Here is a 15,580-nt window from a genome sequence, read left to right as displayed (position 1 = left end):
CCTTAGACTTTTCAATGAGTTCTCTAAACTGCTTTTAAATACTTTTGGATCTCCTTCCATGGAACGTATATACTTGATTTCCTTTTTCCTTTCTTTTCACCATGTTTTTCAGTGGTGAAATTTGCAAGAACCCTTTCTTAGTTTGAGCTGATTCATATGATACTTAAGAGGTAACTAGCATTTTAATGATTTTCATAACATTGAATTCACTATGACATCTGAAAGAAATCATATATAAGAAGCTAAAATTATAATTTAAATGCATCGCATCAAATTGTGGAAGTAATTAAAACCCCAACGTAAGTGTTTTTAGAAGCAGATAATTCTACCTTTCTAGTGTCAAGCCAGACTGAATCAAGAGGATGGAAGTTAAGACAAGAAAAGGGGCAATCAAGCATGGCCCATGCTCTGAGCTGTGTTGAAGACAAGCTTTGTATTGTGACTCCTGAGAGCTTCCCATTATTATCCCCCCATGTTTCTCCTTCACCAGGAGTACTAGCTATTAGTAAAAGCATTAGTGATGCTTTCATCGCCATCTTCATTATTATCGCTGCTACCTGTCAGATCCTCCTGAATCTCTGCTCCCCTTCATTCCCCAAATAATCAAAAAGGCACTCTAAATAAAAATGGGGCAGAATTCTCCTAACCTTTTTATTGGCTTTTTTAACATTTGACTCGAGATTTAGGACGAACCATGGGCTTGTTCTATGATGATAACATTTGTACATAATCAAAAAGAAAGCTTTATGGAATTTTTTTAATTGAATATAGAATTATAATAGAATGCAAGATAGATAGTTTACATGAGGGATTTTTGTTCCAATCTTTTTAAGAGAATTGAATCTAATTATATATATTATGCTTTTATGTTCTATTTGTTTTGATAAAGTAGGGAAAGGGTCCTGATTCCATAAGTCGGAACAACATAACGAATAGACAAAAAGAAACAAGAGAGACACGTAGGCCAAGACCTAGGTCAAAATTGACACACAAGCCAACAACACCACAAAAACTAACTAAAGACTAGGAGGCACACAGGCGATAGGTAAACTTTAAACAAGTATGCAGGCCTGAGTTAACAATAGAAATAGCAGGACAGCAGACAACTAAGAAACATCAAAAAAAGCCCAAACGGGTAGGTGAGTTGGCTTGGACGGTGGGTTTGCTCCCCATTGGTCTCGAGTTCAACTCCCCTCCTGGGTTTAAGAGGGGGAACTGCTTGCGGGCTGTGGATTCTATCCCCCAGGGACTACAAACAAACAAACAAAAAAAACCATAAAAAAAAAAGAAACAACACCTATGCAACAAGATAATTTTATAAAGTTCTAGTTTTCAAGGAGGGAATCTGGGGATTCCTCCCAATCTTCTATATCTTTCTTCTCTTTACTCTTCTTTGCCACAGTTTTCTAGATTCTGTTATTATTAGTCTGTTTCTTTTTTTTTTGCTTTCTTACCTTGTACTGGCCTGAAACTGTGTCCATGACCGCCTTATGCATGATACACTGTCACAGCAATTATGTTGCAAAGAGCCTTTTCCATCCTTTTGACCTTCTCCAAACAATTGTAAGTCTCAATTTTAGTATCCAATTCCTTCATGTGAATGTGTAGACTTGCTATTGCACTCTTACTGCTCTCTTTCGCTTTCCTCAATGCTCATAGAACAATCAGCTTCCTCACCCAAATCTTCATCCTCCTCCTCCTTTGGGGAATAATCCTCCGCAACCTCTTCTTCATTCTAAGGACATAATTCATCATCAATAGAGTCCTCCTCATCCTCCTAAGTCACAAACTTTTTGCCTTTGGGCTTAGGATTTTTATTCAAAGAAGTAGCCTTAGCCAACCTCGTAGCCTTACGTAAGTTTTGAGATGCATTCTCCAAAGCCTTTGTCCTCTTTGGGATTAGCCTTTGCATCATCCAAGATATCAACAGTGTCATCCTTCAAACCCAGAGTAAAATTATACTCTCGTTTCTTTCTCTTTGTGGAGCCAGGGTTACGGGATGAGGGACGTTTCCTTTTTTCTAGGGTCACCATCATGAGATCATCGGAAAGGGTCAAGTATTAGGGATATTGCCACCTATGACCAAAGCCCTTTTTTTAATCTTGAGTTTTTGACCACCTTGAGAGTCCCTATCAACAAAGTTAGGGTTTTGAGTAGGGGGAAAGATTGCTCTCAATAAGTTTTATCTTAACCGAGCTCTTTTTAGGGGTAGGATTAGGTTCGGGAACGATGGAAAGAGTAAACTTGTACATAGGCATGATGAGTCCTTGGAGGAGGGGAGGGCATGCACAGCCTCGATACATGTTTTATAGGAAGACAATAAATAAAATAAAATATTAATCTTTCCTCCATGTCATATATAATTCAACAATAGGATATGGCATCCATGGACCATCTTGAATCTTGTTTCTAATGTAAAATATTTCATAATATGAAGACTTACCAATCCCCAAGGCGCGGGAAAACTCTCTTTATCGAAGTCATTCTGATATCTCTCCTCCTTTTCACCTTCCTCGAAGAAATGTTCAATGAATCTTCGATATTTTCATTTTTGCAATTAGGACTTTCAAACCCTCACAATTAAAACCAATCGATTGGGAAATAACATTAGTGGTCACGATAAAATGAACACTGCCAATCATGACTTTACCCTACTCCAAGGAGTCGCAGAATTTTGAAGTGAGTTGTGTTGACGTGTGTTTTGTGACCAAGCCCAAAATAGAATAAAGTTTTCCAATGGCTACCTTATCCTCTCTTGATCAAAATCAAATGTATGCTAAGATTGCAGGAAGATCATACATCGACTCCAAGATTCCAACTGCATACTAGCGACTTTATGTTGATATAGGCTCATGTAGCTTGATGTTTGCTGGTAATCCACGGGGACTTACGTTTGGATCATTCTTTCACTTCTTTGGTGTGGCTGGAACTTCATCATCGAATATAGCAATGTTGCGATGCTTCCACTTCAAACGAACTGAATTGGAATGGACTAAAATTAAATGGGAAAGGGTTTAAGAAGACTAAGTTAAATCTAGGAACTCAATAGATAGCAATGTCTAGGATAGGATCAACCACACTTCACTTCGCCACGTTGAGACAACTACATGAAGTGGGTGCAATCTTCAAGGGTTGTGTTTGAAATATTTCAAATCATCAATGAATACCATCAGAGAACAATATCCATTCAATAATTCGGATTAAATGCACACATAAAATAGTTCAGTCCATCCTCGCACTGTTAATAACAATCAGCTATCAACAAAAGGTATGAGCAAGCGATCTTCTCCTTAACACATTGCAATCAACCTCGTTCATCTTAATGCTTAAAAAATAAAATTCTACTCTAAGTGAGGAAGGTGAAACCATGCAAGTTTTGAAAAATAACTTAAGTGAACACCATTAGAGAACAATGCATCACTATTATTATCTCAAAAACTTATCGCAACAATTTCATACCAATCTCCCTCCCCTTACAAATGAAGGGGTCAGCCCCTTATATAGGCCTCAAGCCTTGATTACATGCAAACCCTAATTAGGGTTTGACCCAAAAGATTCCACACACATGATGCAACAAGATGAGAATAAACATTAATGACCCATCATGCCCATCATCAATTAATTACATTCCTGCAAAAAATAGCGTCCATTGTGCATTAAATGCACCACTTCTTTCAAATTCATCCAATGTGCAATAAATGCACCATCACCTCCAAAATCGGTTACATGCAAAAGATGCTCCACAACTACATTAAATGAGACGATTGCAATGCAATGAATTAGCTCCCACCTTGGTCAAATATTGCTCAGCAATAAATGCGCCACCATGCCACCATGCACTCAAAAGACTCTCGCCATGCAAATGGACCTCGTCGTCACAGGAACTTTTATAATTTTTTGGGTTGTGCTTTATTAATATGGAATAATCTCTTTGCATGTCGCCAACTCATCCTTTACAAGAATCTTTCCATTTTGGGATCACAAAAGACATTTTGGAAGATTTTCCTGCCTTGGAAGAATTTTAGCAATTTTTTCCACTTCTGAAGGATTCCTGCACGTCTGGAATTCGAGGAGAGAGAAAAAAAATTTAAAGAGATTTTGTCCATAAGGATTTCTATGCTCACTTCATCTTGAAGGACAATTTTCCTAACCACTGACCATTTACTATGTTCAAGGAATTTTGTCAACCTGAATCTTGGAGAGAGAAAATCTTCTTAGCCAATTTTCCTTGTGCCTCAAAATTCTGTCAATTTGGGCTCATTTCTTCCCTAAGGAAGGAATTTTTGTTTGAGGATGAAATATCTTCCTTGTCATGAAATCCCCCTATTCCAATCCTTGAGCATAATTTTGATGAAATGAAGGAATTTGGAAAATTTGGAAAATTCCTTCGTGCACTAATTTTCATGCCCTACTTCTGTCCTTGGATACATTTCAGCTGAAGAGGAGGAATTTTGTCGAGGTTGAATTTTCCTTCCTGACCACATTTTTGGAATTTAGGAGAGAAAATTCTCTCACTTAGTCAATTTTTCTCGTCTTGGAATTTCTTCATCTGGGGCAAAATTTTCTTCCTAAGGAATTTTGAACTTTATGAATTATTTCTCCCTTGCCAAGAATTCCATTTTCACTTTATCCTTGGGCTTCATTTTCACCTTGTGGAGGAATTCCGTCTAGGAAGGAAAATCTTTGAAAAGACCTCGTTTATACCATTCTAGTGCCCAATACTTGTCCCGAATCGCTCTTGGAGGGGGGTGAAGGAATTTGTCTTGAAGAATAAAAATCCTCCTTAACACCATTTTGGCACTCACCATCCTTACCTGGGCACAATTTGCGTGATGTGGAGGATAATGTGTGGCACCCATCCCTTAGTCTAGAGCGCTATATTCCATGTGTGCAGGAATTTGGCTTGGAGGATGGAATTCCTCCACAACCTTAGTTTAGCACCCTATACTCTAACTTGGGTGTGGATTTCATGCCTTGCAAGAATTTTGCCTTGGAGGAAAATTTCTCCATAACCCTTTTTAGCGCTCATCCTCCTAGACTGGGTGCTAATTCCATGTTATGGAGGGATTTGACCTTTGAAGGAAAATTCCTTCCTTACCCTGTTTTGGCGCCCTCCATCCAGTTTGGCCAAAATTTTGCAATGAAGGAGGAAGAATCCTATACTACCCATTTCCAGTGCTCCTTCTCAACCTTGGGCGCCATTTGGACGTTGTGGAGAAATTTTGGCAATTCATTAACTTTCCTCCATCACCTAGTTTTGGCGTCCATCCCAGGCTCTTGGGCAGAATTCATACCATGTGGAGGAAATTTAGTCTTGGAAGGAAAATTCCTCCAAGACCTTCATTTGGTGCCCATCAACTTTTGGAACCCATTTTTGCCAAGGTAAAGGATTTTTCTTGATTTTCTTCCCTGACTTGGCCATTTTTCACCTTTCCAGATTGGGATGCCATTTTTGGATTTGAAGCGGATTTTCTCTACCTTAGAAGATTTTCAATGCTTTTCCACTTCCGGAAGGAATTGCATACTTAGCTATTTTTTTATCAACTATCTTCTTTTTCAACTTTCCGGATTTAGACAAATATTCTCAAAAACGCTCTACCTTCAGTGTAGGGACCATTACCTATGATGAACCTGCCAAAAATAGACTTATTAAAAAAAGTAAGTACTTCAAAACGTCAAAATTAGGGCAAACTAGGACAATCAAAGATGCAGTGAAACTTACTAAAAATAGTAAGTCTTCAGAATTTGCTCAAATTTCACTAGTAGCTTCCTTGAAGGGCTTTGACTTCATTGCAATGTTCAATTTTTCCAAAACCCTTAGGAAATGACCTCAAATCTAAGTTTGAAGGGCAAAACCCTAAAAAGCAAAACAGGTTCCAGACTTAGCCAAATTCACTCAAATGACTTGCAAACTTGATCAAATTTCGTCAAAACACTTGTAGACCAGGGAGACCGAAAGGATTGTTGCGAAAAGACCTAGAGAAACACAACCAAAAGACCAAGAGGACCTAAAAAAGTAGGGGGTCCCCATTTGCAATGGGGCGATGTGTGAAAAGGTCACAGCAAGTTGATCATTATATCCTTTCATAGAAAAGGAGTGAGACTAGCACAATCAAAGATGTCCCATAACTCAAAATTTGTTGGAGCACCTCGCAAGAGACAAGTTTTGGTCTTTTCCAATATCCACCCATTTTTCCTTTATCTAAAATACTTTTGCCCACAACACTACACCCAATCACCACAATAATAACAAAGTACAAAAGGAAACACTCTTTTCTTTTTCCACCAAATTTAGCAACCCCACAATGATAGTAATTAGCCTTTCTATCAATAAAGATGGCTAGGTAATGATTTAAATTTCCCATTTGTCATTCATGTAGTACCATTTGGTACTACACAAAATATTAGTACATACCCTTAACCCTCTTTCAAAAAATGATTACATATAGTCATATTGGCTTCCTTGCAATTAAAAATAATTGCACTCACGTGTGATATTGAATAATGCCACCTTGAATGGATTTTTTCGTAATGGCGATGCGAGGAAAACTAGGGCTACGTCCAAGGAGGTATGGAGATCAAGATGGACAAAGACCACAGGGTAATCGATTTTTTGATAGAAATGTCACACCTTGGGAGCCGCCGAAATGAGTTTGGGAGGATCAGAAGAGGAATGGACCAACTCCTTGAGAGGCAGGGGACCTACAACAAATCACCGATATGCAAGAAAACGTGGGAGTGCAAAGGATGTTCTCAAGATACGAAAGGATGTTTGACAGGTTTGAGGAGGCAAGCAAGATTGTTTTCGAAAAAGAATGGAGACTGAAAGAAACCCAAAAAGTTGGGGACTCTTCCAAGGTATGCATTAAAACAGCCAAAAATCGTGTTGTTTCGCTTTCGTTAAATTATTCGAAATGGGGTGATTCAGTAAATAGACTTTAAGCAACAACCTTTTTTATGAGATGGGTGGGAGAGTGGCCGGCGTATAGTTGGGTTAGGAAGTGATGTGAAGAGAACTGACATTTCAAATGCAAGCTAAAAATCCTCCCTAATGGGTTTTATTTAGTGATTGGTGAGGACGATAGATTGAAAACCTGGGTTCTCGGCAATGGGCCTTTTTTCATGAGTGGCTTAGGGTTTTATTTTAAAGAATGAGAACCAAACTTTAACCGAATTACAACTTTTGTTGACAAAGTCCCGATCTGGATAAGACTGTATAATTTACCAAGGGAATACTAGGATCCTGAAACCCTTAAACATATTGGGAATAAGTTGGGAAATTTCATTAAAGCTAATGAGGTGATAGAGCAGAAAGATTTTAGTATGTACACAAGAATATGCATCAACTGGAATCCTGTTCCTTCACTTCCTGAAGCTGTGAAAATTAGGACTAATGTGCATCTTTGGTGGCAACACATAGAAGTTGAAGAAGCATTAGAAAATTACAAGATTTGTAAGGCAGTGGGGCACCAATTGGAGGACTGTTATGTGAGCAAAAAGGGCAAGGAAACAGCAGTAGTAGATTTGGAGAATCAGGTTATAACTTTGTCAGAAGGTCTCAAGGGCTCTAAACTTCTTAAGCCTCATGAGGATGTGGTTTCTGATAAAGCAGCTAAGGGAACTGATTTAGATTTCAGTCCTGACAATAAATCACAGTTAGCTTCTATTAGAAGAGATCTTATCAAAGCAAGCAAACATAGTCTTGCAAACAGCTTTGAGGCTCCAATTTCTAATGAAATGACGTTGGACCAGCCCAATGTCAATGGTGGTTTGGTATCTAAACATGCTAACTCTAATGACAGGGATGGAGGCCAAGATAGTAGCAGAAATAACCCTGTGGAGACTGAGTTCCAAACTAATTGCAACTTGGAAGTTGCCAGCTTAGTGGGTGAAGCCCTCGCAAAAGTTGAAAGAGCCATTGATGTCATGGGGAATCTAGGAATTTAATCTTTAAAGGCCACAAAGAGGAAATTGAGTCAACACTTAGTTGATAATGCTTCCCAGGAGGACATTTTCAGAGACATTCATGAATCTCCTTCTAAGGCAAAGCCAAAGATTAGTACAAAGGAAACAGAACAGGCTACGCCAAGGCTCAATCCAAAAGGAGGTGAATTGGATTGGGAATCGACAGAGGATGAGGAAGACTAGATTCTGGAAGGGGATGAGGATATCCTTGAAAAGAGAACCATTTGTCAAACCATATCTGAGTCAGAAAAATGTAAACTTGGTGAGAAGAAGACTAGGGTAAGGAAATCCAATAGAGTTAAATATGAATTGGCAGGATGTGCAGAAGGGCAATGTAAACTCTTTCACATCGATCAAAAAAAAAAATGTAAACTCTTTCACAAGAAGGGGGATACCCTTCCAAAGGAGTCATGAAGCTCCTTACCTGGAATGTCAGGGGATGTAATGCTCCTGACAAAAGGCAGTTGATCAAGAGATGTCTTGATCAATCGCAACCTGATATTGTTTTGCTTCAAGAAACTGAGATTTTTTGCGACTATGGAACAAATGGCAAGGATCCTTTGTTGATGGGATAGGGATGTCTGGTGGCTTAGGCATTTTTTGGAATTCATTGACCATCAAATCAAAAGTTGTACATTCAACTCATTGGCGCTTACTAAAAATTCAGGGGATCAATTTGGTTTGTGATTTTTTTCTAATCAACTTTTATGGCCTAGCTAAAGCAACGGTGATAAAAGAGGTTTGGAATCAAATTTCAGACATTATCCATAATACGGACAAGTTGATGATCATCTTGGGAGGAGACTTTAATGCAACACTGGCTCTAGAGGATAAGCTAGGTGGTAAAGGGGGTTTGTGCTCTATTCAAAAGGATTTTCAAAAATTTGTGTTAGATAATGGTTTGATTGAGATTAACACTAAAAACGGTGCCTTCACTTGGACTAATAGAAGAAGGGGTTCTTCTCATATTGCAGAGAAACTAGACAGATTTTTTGTTGCAGGTAAATGGGTGGATCAACTATTGGTGTTCGAAGCATCCATTCTCCCTTTTCCAGGGTCAGATCATTACTCGATTGCTCTCATTATCCATAATGATTTTGTTCCTATGTGGTGTCCATTAAGTTCTAGAAAATGTGATTGCAAGACAACAAGATCAGCATGCTGATTTCTCAGTGGTGGGAAGAAGCTCCTAAGGTTTTTGGTAAAAAAGCTGAAGTTTTTTTCTAAATTACATTTTATCAAAAATAAGCTTAAAGAATGAAACAGAGTACATTTCAAAAATATATTTGATGAAAAATTAAGAGTGGATGAGCAACTGAAGTGTCGCATAGTAAAGTAATCAATTAGGGTATGGATGAAGAGGATTATGTGTTGGGAACGAATCTTAGTAAAGAATATGCAGATAAATTTTGTAAAGAGGAGATTTATTGGAGAGAGAAATCTCTAGAATGTTGGCTTAAAGGGACGCATCTATTCTGGCTCCAAAAAGACAGTACGGATTGACTAACACGCTTGTTAGTCGCGCGTTTTACACCGTCGATTTTGCAGTTAACGGTTGTGATTGACTAATCTGTCACTAACACGCTGTACGACAGGTCTGTTTTGGAGCTAGAATAGCCACGGCCGGCTTAAAGAGGGTGACCAGAATACTAAATATTTCCACAATTCAGTCAAAGCCAAAAGATCAAGAAATAGGATTGTTGAGATTAAGAATAAGGATGGGGTGTTATTATCTAATGCAGATGATATCAATCAAGAGGCCGTGAGATTCTTTGAGAATCTACTCACGGAGGATGGGTTGAAGGATGATCGCTTGGCTGTTAATTTGCTGGAGGTTGTACCCAAAATTGTTTCAAATCAACAGAATTTGCTTCTACAAAAGCTTATCACTCTGGATGAGGTCAAAATGGCGGTCTTTTCAATGGAAGGGGAAAAAGCTCCAGGCCCAGATGATTTTTCGGCCTTTTTCTTTCAGAGGTTTTGGGAGATCATTGCAATGGAATTATGGGAGGTGGTGGAGGAATCAAGAGTGGAAGCTTACATTGCAAGGGACTTTAACAATAAGCTTCTTTCTCTCATCCCGAAAAAAAATCATGTTCGGTCATTTGATGACTTTAGGCCAATTTCCCTATGCAATACCACATATAAGGTGATTGCAAAGGTGAAGATTCAGAGAATGAAAAGTATTCTATTAGACATAATCTGTGAAGAGCAGAGTGGATTTTTTCCTCATAGATAAATTGTAGAAGGTATTATCATTGCTCATGAAGCAATTCACACTATATGCAAGGCAAAGGTAGAAAGAATGTTGATTAAACTTGATATTATGAAGGCTTATGACCAAGTGGATAGAAGATTATTATTGTTGGCAATGGAGAAATTTGGTTTCTGTAAAGAATCTCAATTTTGGTTAATGGCAGTCCACAAGGATTCTTTCAGTCCACTAGAGGGCTACGACAAGGGGACCCCTTGTCTCCCTTCTTATTTATTATATTGGCTTTAGTGTTGGGCAGAATTGTTTCCAAGTTGAGGCAAGACGGCAAATGGCAAGGGGTGAAAATTGCTCATGGGCTGGAGGCAATTACACATCAGTAATTCACGGATGACACCATCCTATTTGGGGTGGCATCTCTAAGGGAGGCGAGATGTATCAAACAAACACTGAACAACTATTGTGTGATCTTAGGGCAACGGGTGAACTGGCATAAATCTGAGATTCTTTTTTTCAATACCAATTTGAACAAGTGGAGAGAGATTTCAAGTATTTTGGATATGAAATTGGGGCTCCTTCCAGGTAGATTTTTAGGTATTCCACTCTTTGTGGGGGCTTGCAAAGCGTCAGTATGGAACAAGATTGTGGACAACTATATAGGAAAGCTTGAAGGATGGAAGAGAAAATGGTTGACGGAAGCTGGGCGACATATCATGTTGTGTAATATCCCAACAATTTTTTATTTTTTTTTAACAAGATTACAATCACACCAACACCCATTAGGGATTAGAATAAGAAAACTAAACCAGCTGAAAGGAACCCTACACCTTTTGATCACTAAGAGCCCAAGCTAGGAGGGTGAGAGCATACGATAGCAAAGGATCATTAGATGTAAACTGTTGAAAGTGTTGATTACAATAATGGGCAGCAAGCCAGCCCCTTCCGCTTTCCAGCGAGAATAGAAAACTAGAAAGCTTGGCTGTAAACCAGCCAAGGAGAACAAGAACAAAACCAAGCACGAATCACTCTACCACAATATTTCAGCAGGAGGACTAAACACTTACAACAAAGTTCAACTCAACCGCTTATGCAGCATGAGGACCATTACAACAAAATATCACTCTACCGCTTATGCGGTGGGAGAACAAAATTACAAATATCAAATGTAGGCAGTAAGCCAACCTCTTCCACTTTTCAGCGGGGTATGCTTTACAGTCCAGAAGTGGTTGATAGTACTACTACTCAACCTTACAATATAGAGAGAAATGATTAAAATAGAAGAACAATGTGATCACAAATGAAAGCTACCTCTAAAATCAACTCAAACATTAAGCAACTATTGTTGTTCTTAATTCTGAAAGTGAATAACACGCAAACCACCCACTACCGGAAACACCAAAATGCTCATAACTAACACAAATCTACTCGAAATCACACTAAATCAAAAGAAAATGACTAATATGGCATAAGCGACCATTTCAAAACCTCAAACCTGCAACTCCGAAGTCCGCAACCAGCTGCATGCATCCCAAGGCAGCTACGGAAGGGGCGCCCCAGCAGAAAAATTCGATCAGCAATATAAAATTCAAATCAGCAAACTATCATCTCCCCTTTAGAGGACATCATCGCCTATGGGATAGAGAATATCAAAGCCAATACCCATGTTGATACGCTCAGCAGACAAAGAGATATGATCAAAATATCGCTTCAGCCACTATACGCCCAGCACACACCAAAAACACAGCAGCAATCAGAAAACTGAAAATGTAATAGCAAACTCAATCACTTTGAAGCTCAAACTACTCCTCTGAATGAGAAATAGGCTCTCTCACAACTAGGTGCTATCTCTCAAGCACAAAACTGATACAAGCTAGGAAGCACAGAACTTCGAAGCAAAGGTCTGGCACAATTTTGGCAGCACTTAGTTATGAAAATGTTCAAAGATGACAAATGAGAGGCCAAGCTCTCATATTTATAGATTTTGAGCCCCCAAATTCACCTCCAAATGGCGTCCAAATTACACTTCCTCATTTGCATTTCATTTCAAACATGACTTTGCCTTGGCGTCCCCCTTTCCTAGGCACAAAATTCGAACTTTTCCTTGGTCTCAACTTGCAACATAAAAGAACATTATACATAGGAGAATAAATAAATTTTGAATAAAATGCTCCTTTCATTTCCTAAGTCGTCCAACAATATAAATATTAAACTTCAAAGTAAAGTATTAATATTTAATAAATCACTAGCAAAACAAATAATGATCAATACCAAATTGAGCTATGGACTGAAGTACTGAAAACCATCAAAAAGAGCTGCGTTTGAACTCACAACAGAGCTACTAAAAATAGAACTGCCTGAAATGACACTTACTAAAAATACTAAGTCCTGAAAACAACTCCAAAAAGACTATTCTTCGAACCCTGTACCTCAGCTCAAGAAACCCAGAAAAACCCAATAATCATGACAACTGACATCAACTTACTAAAAATAGTAAGTTCTGCGAACTCCCCTGAACTGATTGCATGTCATACCACTGCGAAGCTTACAGAAAACCTAAAAGGAAACTTTGATTCAATCTACCAAACTCCAATCAAAACATCCCTGAAAAATGCGAAGAATCCTCCTAGAAAATAGGAAACCCTAATTCCTCATTCCAATCAGCCTACGGGTCTCCGGAATAGGCCAATGGACCTCTGATTACTCCTTACTGAGAAGGGGGCATTACATTAAGGTATGTTGTTTCAGCCTTAACTTTATTTTCGATGATGTGCTTGAAAATTTCAACTAAAGTCTTGAAATTGATCAAGCAAGAAATGAGAAGGTTTTTTTGGAATAGAAAGCAAGAGCAAGATAAAATTTTGTTGTTGGCATGGGAAAAAATTTGTAAGCCTAAGATGGCAGGAGGAGGAGGATTGAGGAAGTGGAGTATCATGAATGAGGCAATGGGTGCGAAGCTGATATGGAATATGTATGGAAACCCTAATCAGAAATGGGTCAAGATATTAAGGAACAAATACTTGGACTCTTATCAAAGAAAGAGGATACGCACTATTCAAAACCCCCCAAAAGGGTTAGTGATATGGAATTTCTTATTGTCATGTAGGAAGGTGGTTTGTGAACATGTCACTTGGCAGTTGGGTAATGGGGAAAAGGCAAATTTCTGATGTGATTCATGGGAGGGTCACAAAGTATTGATGGAGGACCAGAATGTCGAAGAAGTGATACGAATTTTGGTTGATAGGTGGGGCAGGAAGGTGTGTAATTACGTTGAGAAAGTGTGGGAAGATAGTAGTGAGAAATGGAAGTGGAGAGATACGCAAGGGCTACAGCTAAATGATCAACAGAAAGCAAGTTTCAAATGCATTCTAGCGGGGAGGACAAAAAAATTTAACAAGAGAAGATGATGTAATTAAATGGTGTGGCGATAAGAGGGGGCAGTACTGTTGACGTGTATTTTGTACACAACCAAACACAGAATAAAATACCCAAATGGTACTTTATCCTCTCTTGAGTAAAGTCTCTGAATGCTGAAGATATCGCGAAAAGGATCAATCAGGGTGACTTCAAGGTTCTTCGTTGTAGGATCTCTACGTGTGGATAAGCACCAGTGGTCGTTGTGAATGCTGTTTCTTCAAGGAGCCTTACGTATTTTCAATCTGCAAGAACAGGATTTTCCTAAATGCTAACAGGTTCTCAAAAAATAGCAAAAGATAGGGCTTCAAGAGATGGATACTAATCTAATCCTAAGAATGACTCAATGTAGGCTAGACTTGGTAAGATTCTACCAATTTCAGTATTGCCAAGGAATTACAACTCTACTGGAATTGATGCGATCTTCTAAGGTGATTAGTGATTTTCAAATCATCAAGAATTATAGATACTACCATAAAGATACATATCAATATTTCAATAACGATTGAAGGTTCAAGCAATCTCAATATCTCCAGTTGACCACGCAAGGCATCCTTACAATCAGTAAGAAGCTAGTGGTTTGGAACGTGAATCTCACCAAAGATCAAGCACAACACTTAGTCCTTCAAACTTAAATATTACTTCGACTGAGAATGATTCAAGAAAGTAAACAACCATGAAGATAGCCACAAGAATTGCAATAAAACACCATAACTTCAATATTTTATTGATCTCAAAGCCAAAATAGACAACAATTGTTCGAAATTCTTTCTTCACTACTAAATCTTGCTACAAAATAACTTTCTTCTCTCCAAAGCTCTAACTATTATCTATCTCCTTAATATCTAATGACAAAATGAAAATGAGTGAGGGTATATATAGCATCCTCAATTACAATAAACGGCCCAGATCAAAAGAAGATCAACGGCTGAGATTCTGACACCTAAACCCTAATTAGGGTTTGTTACAAAAAGTTCCCCTTTTAGATGAACATTATTAAATGCATAGCCAAATATTTAATTGGCACAAAAGTCGAGGAAACATAGACCAATGATTATTAAGATGCCACATCATTCTATAACAACCTTTCTTCTAGAACCTTGTTCCCTTTCCAATGCTCTTTCTTAGCATATGCAACGAATCTAGACACAATTCCTTCAACCTCAACAATGGGAATCTCGGGAAGATTCTTCATTCGTTCCTCCAAGTGGATAACCTGATCAAAGGCAGTGAGAAGAGCCGCTTCCCATCCAGGTTCGAGTTCTTTGATCTTCTCAATCAGGAGCATAGTAGTGAACATTAGATCCCATTGCTCATCTGTGATGACATTCTCATCTTTGCAAAAGATGACCTTGACTCTCTCTTCCAACTCTTGGAGGTCCACATCCGTCTCAACTTTGATCCGCCTGCCAAGAATGGTACACAACACTTCAAACACCTTATCCTGAATTGGATGGATGACGCCTTCAACTTGATTGCATTTGGTGTTGATGTCTTCGAAAAGAACCTCTTTCATCTGGAGTAAAGTTGACCACTGAAGTAGGCTATGAGCTCCTCCATCCATTATCTTTTCTTGTGCAAGGATCTTCCTTGGTGTTTGCCTGATTACTTGCAGGACAAGAATGATAACATCTCTAGTGTGAGCGAAAGCGGCTACAGTTATCATTAGATTGTGGACGATCTCAAGGACCTGGATAGCTCGGTGGATTGTCTTCATCATTCTTGTTGTAAATTCAACAGCTACCGTGTGGGATTTGTCAATCCAAGAGCTCATAAGCTGAACCAAGCTCTTGACTCTTTCTGCCTCGCCGACTGATTCAAGGGGAAGTGCTTGCACAGGAGATACAGCTGGATCCTGACGTCTCAAGGGCTGATTGAGATGACTAAAATAGCCTCTCCAAGCACCGACCTCTCTCTCAAGCTTCCTATTCTTTTCCATTTCTTCTCTAAGTTTGCCCTTAAGTGTTTCAAATGAATCGGTTGCCTCATCCA

General features: G+C 38.7%; 1 protein-coding gene across 4 annotated transcripts in view; it reads right to left on the bottom strand.

Annotated features, from left to right (window-relative positions):
- LOC131067662 (phospholipid--sterol O-acyltransferase) overlaps positions 1-15,580 on the bottom strand; it is a 156,496-nt gene that overhangs the window by 125,840 nt on the left and 15,076 nt on the right. The window contains exon 1 of one of the 4 annotated variants that reach the window (XM_058002773.2): positions 330-523. The exons of the other annotated variants lie outside the window; for them this stretch is intronic. Coding sequence (XP_057858756.2) covers positions 330-515 — 186 coding nt within the window. The 5' untranslated portion in view covers positions 516-523. Of the gene's footprint in view, positions 1-329; positions 524-15,580 lie in introns of those variants that run through there. 4 annotated transcript variants of the gene reach the window in all.

This window comes from Cryptomeria japonica, chromosome 11 (genome assembly GCF_030272615.1).
Source record: "Cryptomeria japonica chromosome 11, Sugi_1.0, whole genome shotgun sequence".
Taxonomy (NCBI): Eukaryota; Viridiplantae; Streptophyta; class Pinopsida; order Cupressales; family Cupressaceae; genus Cryptomeria; species Cryptomeria japonica.
The sequence above is the reverse complement of the archived record's forward strand: the minus strand, read 5'-3'. Positions and strand labels throughout refer to the sequence as shown.